This window comes from Oryzias melastigma, linkage group LG6 (genome assembly GCF_002922805.2).
Source record: "Oryzias melastigma strain HK-1 linkage group LG6, ASM292280v2, whole genome shotgun sequence".
In the NCBI taxonomy this organism is placed as follows: Eukaryota; Metazoa; Chordata; class Actinopteri; order Beloniformes; family Adrianichthyidae; genus Oryzias; species Oryzias melastigma.
In genome coordinates, this window is record NC_050517.1 from 1,532,211 (window position 1) to 1,539,742 (window position 7,532).

At 42.4% G+C, this 7,532-nt stretch overlaps 2 protein-coding genes across 2 annotated transcripts in view; both read left to right on the forward strand.

Moving 5' to 3' along the window:
- LOC112151823 (microfibril-associated glycoprotein 4) overlaps window positions 1-1,246 on the forward strand; it is a 3,039-nt gene extending 1,793 nt beyond the window's left edge. Inside the window, exons 4-6 of the mRNA XM_024280897.2 lie at window positions 127-223; window positions 303-470; window positions 560-1,246. Coding sequence (XP_024136665.1) covers window positions 127-223; window positions 303-470; window positions 560-834 — 540 coding nt within the window. The 3' untranslated portion in view covers window positions 835-1,246. The remainder of the gene's footprint in view (window positions 1-126; window positions 224-302; window positions 471-559) is intronic.
- A 3,770-nt stretch (window positions 1,247-5,016) lies between these two features.
- On the forward strand, window positions 5,017-7,292 carry lect2l (leukocyte cell-derived chemotaxin 2 like). The gene is made up of 4 exons (XM_024280900.2): window positions 5,017-5,165; window positions 6,639-6,750; window positions 6,817-6,968; window positions 7,038-7,292. The coding sequence occupies exons 1-4, from the start codon at window positions 5,141-5,143 to the stop codon at window positions 7,202-7,204; spliced, it is 456 nt and encodes a 151-aa protein (XP_024136668.1). The 5' UTR covers window positions 5,017-5,140; the 3' UTR covers window positions 7,205-7,292.
- Window positions 7,293-7,532: the final 240 nt, after the last annotated feature.

The window sequence follows — 7,532 nt, forward strand, 5'->3', positions numbered from 1 at the left end:
TGGACGTAACAAATGCATGGATGAGTTTTTCAGCGTCACTTTTAGATAACATATTCCTGATCCTAGCTATATTACGTAGGTGAAAAAAAAAGGTTCACCTGGTTCTCCGTCTTCCTCTGCATCCAGGCGTTCCAGCGCAGGACAGACGGCTCGGTGAACTTCTACCGGCCCTGGGACCAGTACCGGCTGGGCTTTGGGTTTGCAGCAGGAGAGTACTGGCTCGGTGAGACTCCGTGAAGTTTGAGACAGAGTTAAACTCTGGGAGGATGAGCAGGAAGCTCAGGGTGTTTTTGTGCTTGTAGGTCTGGAGAACATTTTCCATCTGACTCAGAGAAGAAAGAGCGAGCTGCTGATCGACATGGAGGACTTTGAAGGAAACAAGTCGTATGCTCGATACTCTTCCTTCTCCGTCGGCTCAGAGTCTGACGGCTACAGACTGCACCTGACCGGGTTCATTGATGGAGGGGCGGGTGGGTTCACTTATGCGAGTGAGAAAGAATGTCAGCCTGGAGACACCAGGAAATACTTTGCGTTTTCTGATCCGTCGATTTCTTTTCAGGAGATTCTTTCAAACTCATCAATGGGATGAAGTTCTCCACCTTTGACAAAGACCAGGACACCTGGGAGGGGAACTGTGCCCGCTCGTTTGTGGGGGCATTCTGGTACTCCAACTGTCACGATGCAAACCCCAATGGGATTTATCGCTGGGGGGCTGATGACTCGCTGTATGCGGTTGGAATGGAATGGATCTCCTGGAAGGGCAGAGCCTACTCCCTGAAGGCCATCAGCATGAAGATCCGTCCGGTACAGCCGACCGTCACGCCATCCAGCTGAACCGCTTGGACTCCTGAACCGCTCGGACTCCTGAACCGCTCGGACTCCTGAACCGCTCGGACTCCTGAACCGCTCGGACTCCTGCACCACTCGGACTCCGGAACCGCTCGGACTGCTGAACCACTCAGACTCCTGAACCGCTCGGACTCCTGAGCCGCTCGGACTCTGTCCCGATGTGGTCAGACCATCAGTTTCTGCTGAACTGCAGTGAAGTTGTTCCTCAGCACAGGTCTCCGTCTCTGTGCTGCTCGATCAAGAACCTTTTCAGATTGCATTCTTAGGCTTTGCTGAACTGGATCAGAACCACCCTGAATTGTTCCAGTTTGGGTACCTGCCTTTGGGCCCTCTCAGTTCATCGTTGTCTTTACCTGCTGTTTGAAAATAAACCGAGTGTTAAAGTCTGGTCCATCCATTCGTTCATCTATCTATTTATTTATTTATACATCTGTCTGTTCATCCATCCATCTATTCAAGCTGAAACACCAATTCCTCTCAGGAGTTCAGCCGTTGCTGAAACAGAGGTTTCTGGGAGCTTTTAAGCCTGGTGACTGGGGGAGTGGAAAACCTGGATCAGCCCTGCAGGGGGCGGGGTCAGCAGCAGTCATCAACTATAGATCATAATTTATACGGTCTATGTCAGCAGTAAAGGAAAGTGATTGTGGCAGTAATATATACTGTCACTGGAACAAATGCTGAACACCAACGAGTCTAAAACTTATTACTTTTAAAATCATAACTTCATGACTTTAAAACATGCAAATTAAAGAAAAAAAAGTAATAAATTTATGAGATTTAAAGTTATAAAAATATGACTTAAAATGTTATTATTTTATGATTTTATGGCCCTTATAGTCATTTGTTAATATTACATTAATGACATCATGTTGTATATTATATTACATTATATTATATTATATTATATTATATTATATTATATTATTATATTATATTATATTATATTATGTTGTGTTATATTATATTATATTATATTATATTATATTATATTATATTATATTATATTATATTATATTATATTATATTATATTATATTATATTATATTATATTATATTATATTATATTATATTATATTATATTATATTATATTATATTATATTATATTATATTATATTATATTATATTATATTATATTATATTATATTATATTATATTATATTATATTATATTATATTATATTATATTATATTATATTATATTATATTATATTATATTATATTATATTATATTATATTATATTATATTATATTATATTATATTATATTATATTATATTATATTATATTATATTATATTATATTATATTATATTATATTATATTATATTATATTATATTATATTATATTATATTATATTATATTATATTATATTATATTATATTATATTATATTATATTATATTATATTATATTATATTATATTATATTATATTATATTATATTATATTATATTATATTATATTATATTATATTATATTATATTATATTATATTATATTATATTATATTATATTATATTATATTATATTATATTATATTATATTATATTATATTATATTATATTATATTATATTATATTATATTATATTATATTATATTATATTATATTATATTATATTATATTATATTATATTATATTATATTATATTATATTATATTATATTATATTATATTATATTATATTATATTATATTATATTATATTATATTATATTATATTATATTATATTATATTATATTATATTATATTATATTATGTTATGTAGTGTTATATTACATTACATTATTTTTTTCGTAAAATACATGCGCCTGTCTTGTCACACATTTTCAAATAAAGTTTTAAAAAAACTTTCAATCACTCGAACCTCCCACTTCCTGCTTGTCTCATATCCGGTTAGCCTCAGAGCTAACGTGTGGTTCCGGGAAACCCGGAGAAACCCGGCGCAGAGCTTCTCCCTCCAGGTGACAGACGGACCCGTGCTCGTCCTAGAGTCATGTTTGTTTTTCTTCCCTTCCCGCCCTTTCTGGTCCGGCTGCTTTGACGTGACCGGTGTTGTTCATAGATATAATATAGAGTAGATGCCGCATCGACCGCTACTTCCTATTGGCGCTGACGAGCCGCGGGGCCGCCATCTTGGACCGGTCGCCCTCTCACTTGTTGTAATCTGTTTGACAGGCGCAACGAAGAGTCCTCGCGCTTAATCGATCATAACTCGCTGAATACTCAACCGATTTTCAAATTTTTTTCTTTGTTGCAAACATCACACATTTAGCTATGATCCAGTACACATGCGTTGGCATAATTTATCATTTATTCTGGTCTTAACAGTAATAGAAGCAAGAAATAAATAAAAGACTCAGCTATTTCAATATATATGAACACATACTGTTTTATTTTAGAAAGATAAAGAGAAAGATACAAATATAATATATGCAATATATTTACAGAATTATAAATCATATATTTTTAGAGAGGTAGATAGAGATAATCAAACTCAGTCTCACATTTCTAATATATAGGTAGAAATTAATATAATATACTTGTAGAATTATAAATCATATGTACATATATTAGAAAGAGATAGAGATTCTCAAACTCAGTTTTTATATTTCTTATATATAGATAGAATATAAATATAATATATGCAATATAATATACTTATAGAATTATAAAGCATATATAGTTTTCAGAGAGAGAGAAACTAGGTGAACAAGAACATGACAAACCATTAAACCATATTTACAAAATGTTCTTGAAAGTTGGACATGAGCTAAAACCCCTGGAAGAGCACTTCTTTACAGAGCCTCTTCCTTTAGCCTTCTCTCCTTAAGGCCACTGCTCACTTCTTCCTCACATCTTTTTTGGGAAACCTTAAAATCGAAATTAAATAAAAGAGAGAGAGATTCAGAAGAGTCTACACAAACATGATATACATGATAAAGGAAGTCAATCTTGTTTTCTTCATTCTTCTTACAATTTCATTCCTAGTTTTCAATTTTCTATCTACATTTTTTTATTCAATTTTTTCCATTTATTTCATTCTTCAAATTTATTAGAACCTTTTGTTTTGTCAACAAAATAAAAAATTCACATTTCTATTGATGATAAACCAAGCAGCTAAAATCATGAGTAAGTTTCTTTGCAAACTATTCTATAGTCAGATGTTCAGTTGTTCCTAATTGCGAATCAGTGAGTGAATGTCTGTCGAATATCCAACTAACTTCACCTCAGTAATCAGTGAGTGGGATGGCAATAAAAGATATTTAATAAGAGTTATATTTGTTTTATTTCTACAGTAGCATTGTTGTGCCATTTTTATGGAATATATGATTTAAAAAGTCTCATTTAGCCTTCATAGCTGAGTGAACACCAGCACTAGATAGCTACGTTAGCTGTCAAAGATTCCACTGGTGTAGATAACAACACAGTAATAATATAGTCTATTCCCTAAATAAAACCAATAAAAATGTTCAAACTTACTTGTGAAAGGTAATCCCCCGATCCCTGGCTTCAATAGTCCGCCGATTTGAGCAGGCATATGCCGCACAATGCTCAGGCATCTTGTGTTTGTCTTCTTTATTTTGTTTGTCTTGGCGACAGGACGACCGGTCCAAGATGGCGGCCGCAATTCCTGCGCTCTCTCTATGATATCTATGGGTGTTGTTGACATTTTCCGGGTTTCATGACGTCAGTGTTTGTGTCCGCGGTTCTGCGTGGTCATCTTCCCCTGAGGGGTCTCTGAAACGGGCCTTGTGGCACCTTTGGGTTTTTCAGAACCGGACCGTCGCTCTGGAGGTTTCAGACATGAAGCCACAGAATTCTGTCGGTTTGAGTCCCGGAGACCCTGGTTCTTATCCAGGCAGGAGATGGTGCTGGATAGATCCTTAACACACCCAGAACCAGAACCTGGGCTGAGTATCGTCCTTATACAGACTGAGGATCGTCTTTGTGTTCAGAGTTCAGTTTTCTGAAGTTCTGTGGGGTTTTTCGAGCAGAGATCAGAACCGTCTGTCCCGTCCCTGCTCTGTGTGCTGGACGGGTCAAAGACCTGCGTCGGTCCGAAGGTCCGGACTTTCCACCGGTTGTTGAACTCTGACTTTGTTTACCCGATGCGTTTGTTCTGACAGACCCGCAGAACTTCCAGGAGGACGTTTGGTTTCATCGCCTTCTGGCACAAACGCCGTCCTGCTGTTGAGAAATCACCAAAACTCCGTGTTTGTGGGCGACAAACAGCAGCCGACCTATAAATGCGGAGCAGAAGACCAGCGCTCTTCATGCTCTTCATCGGCTGAAGATGAGAAGCTTCTTCCTCCTGCTGGGTGAGCAGAACCACGACCCGACCTCCATCTGGAGGATCCTCCTCTGACAAACATTAGAAAACGTCTCTTCCTCCTCCTCCTCCTCTTCCTCCTCCTCCTCCTCCTCTTCCTCCTCCTCCTCCTCCTCCTCTTCTTCCTCCTCCTCTTCCTCCTCCTCCTCCTCTTCCTCCTCCTCCTCCTCCTCTTCCTCCTCCTCCTCCTCCTCCTCCTCCTCCTCCTCCTCCTCCTCCTCCTCCTCCTCCTCTTCCTCCTCCTCCTCCTCCTCCTCCTCCTCCTCCTCCTCCTCCTCCTCCTCCTCCTCCTCTTCCTCCTCCTCCTCCTCCTCCTCCTCCTCCTCCTCCTCCTCCTCTTCCTCCTCCTCCTCCTCCTCCTCCTCCTCTTCCTCCTCCTCCTCCTCCTCCTCCTCCTCTTCCTCCTCCTCCTCCTCCTCCTCCTCCTCTTCCTCCTCCTCCTCCTCCTCCTCCTCCTCTTCCTCCTCCTCCTCCTCCTCCTCCTCCTCTTCCTCCTCCTCCTCCTCCTCCTCCTCCTCTTCCTCCTCCTCCTCCTCCTCCTCCTCCTCTTCCTCCTCCTCCTCCTCCTCCTCCTCCTCTTCCTCCTCCTCCTCCTCCTCCTCCTCCTCTTCCTCCTCCTCCTCCTCCTCCTCCTCCTCTTCCTCCTCCTCCTCCTCCTCCTCCTCCTCTTCCTCCTCCTCCTCCTCCTCCTCCTCCTCTTCCTCCTCCTCCTCCTCCTCCTCCTCCTCTTCCTCCTCCTCCTCCTCCTCCTCCTCCTCTTCCTCCTCCTCCTCCTCCTCCTCCTCCTCTTCCTCCTCCTCCTCCTCCTCCTCCTCCTCTTCCTCCTCCTCCTCCTCCTCCTCCTCCTCCTCCTCCTCCTCCTCCTCCTCTAACGATTATCCCAGTACTCAGATTCTCGATCTGAGTCTGGATCTTCTAAGATCTCTGATTCATGAATCCTGAATCCTGCGGTCACTGGAAGGAAACAGTCCTTCAAAATAAAGTGTCAGTGAAGCTTCTCATTTTCAAAGTAAAAGCATGGAGTGTCTTCCCTTCATAAAACTGAGACTGAAGTTCTGTTTACTGAAAAAATCGAATTCCCTTCGACCCCGTTGGTGTTTACATTGGTACCGGAACGCTGAAGTGGAGAAAGATTCAAAAGAATCCTGGTTCTGTGTGGAAATGAGCTGGATCCATGAATCCGGTCGGATCACAGTCGGACCTTCATCCTGCTCTCTCGTCTTCCTCCTCCGTCAGTCATCCGGTTTCGGTCCGGTTCTGGTGTTGGCTGTTGTTGATCCTGCTGTGGTTGTTTACGCGGTGGATCCTGGTTCTCATGATTGATTCCTCTTTGTTTCCTGGCATGAACCGGGTTGGGACCGGCCCGGACCGAGTCAGAAAGTTTTTCAAACCTTTCTTTCTACTTCCTGCTTTGTTTTTCTCGTGGTTCTGATTCTTCCTGATTTCCTGCGTCTTTCTCCAGCCCTGCTTTGGGCGTGCGACGGCGCCTCCTTCGGACCGCTCTGTGAAGGAAACCCGTTCAACAGGGTCCGTGGTTCTGACCGATGGGGATCGGGTCACTACGGAGCCAGTCGGTAAGCAGGACCCCGCCCCCTTGGTCCCCCGGGGGGGCAGACAATGACAGGGTTCTGGTTCTGCAGGGCGGGCCGGCAGCACAAAGGCCTGGACGTGGAGTGTGAGGACGGCTCGGCGGTCTACGCCCCCTTCGACGTGACGCTGCACGGGAGGCTCACCGTCTACACCGACCGCAACAAGGAGGCCATCAACGAGGGCATCAACCTGCGAGGAGAGGGTGGGGCCTCCACGCCGCCGTGGCGCCGTCTGTGGTTGATCTGCTCACTGAGATTTCCCGCCTCTGCAGGTCTGTGCTTCAAGCTGTTTTACGTCAGGCCCGTCAGAACCTCGGGGTCGCTGAGGAAGGGCGAGCGGATCGGAACCATGCTGCCCATGCAGAGCGTCTACCCCGGGATCACCTCGCACGTCCACGTGCAGATGTGTGACAAAAGCGACCCCACGCCGTACTTCTGAACGCCGCCGTGATGCCCCGCCCCTTTCAGGACGCTGCTGGAGGACAGACGAGGGTTTCCTGTGAAATAAAGTTCGGTTTCTACCAGAATTCTGACTTTGTTTATTTATTGAAGCTGGAATGAGAAAAACAAACAAACAGATCAAAGCAGAAGAATCTGCAGTTTGTTCTGATAAACAAACATTTAAGATCTGAGGGTCAAACCTCTCAGTCAGGATGCTCTACAGAACTCTAGACCGGACCGGGTCCAGACCGAACCAGGTCCAGACCCAACCGGGCCCAGACTGAACCGGGTCCAGAATGAACCAGGTCCAGACCGAACTGGATCCC

What these genes read in the sequence shown, in the direction of transcription:
- lect2l (XM_024280900.2), top strand. Translation starts at nt 5,141, where the DNA reads ATGAGAAGCTTCTTCCTCCTGCTGG. An exon ending in AAGCTTCTTCCTCCTGCTGG is followed by an intron (nt 5,166 to 6,638) that starts GTGAGCAGAACC and finishes GTCTTTCTCCAG; the next exon opens with CCCTGCTTTGGGCGTGCGAC. An exon ending in GGTCACTACGGAGCCAGTCG is followed by an intron (nt 6,751 to 6,816) that starts GTAAGCAGGACC and finishes CTGGTTCTGCAG; the next exon opens with GGCGGGCCGGCAGCACAAAG.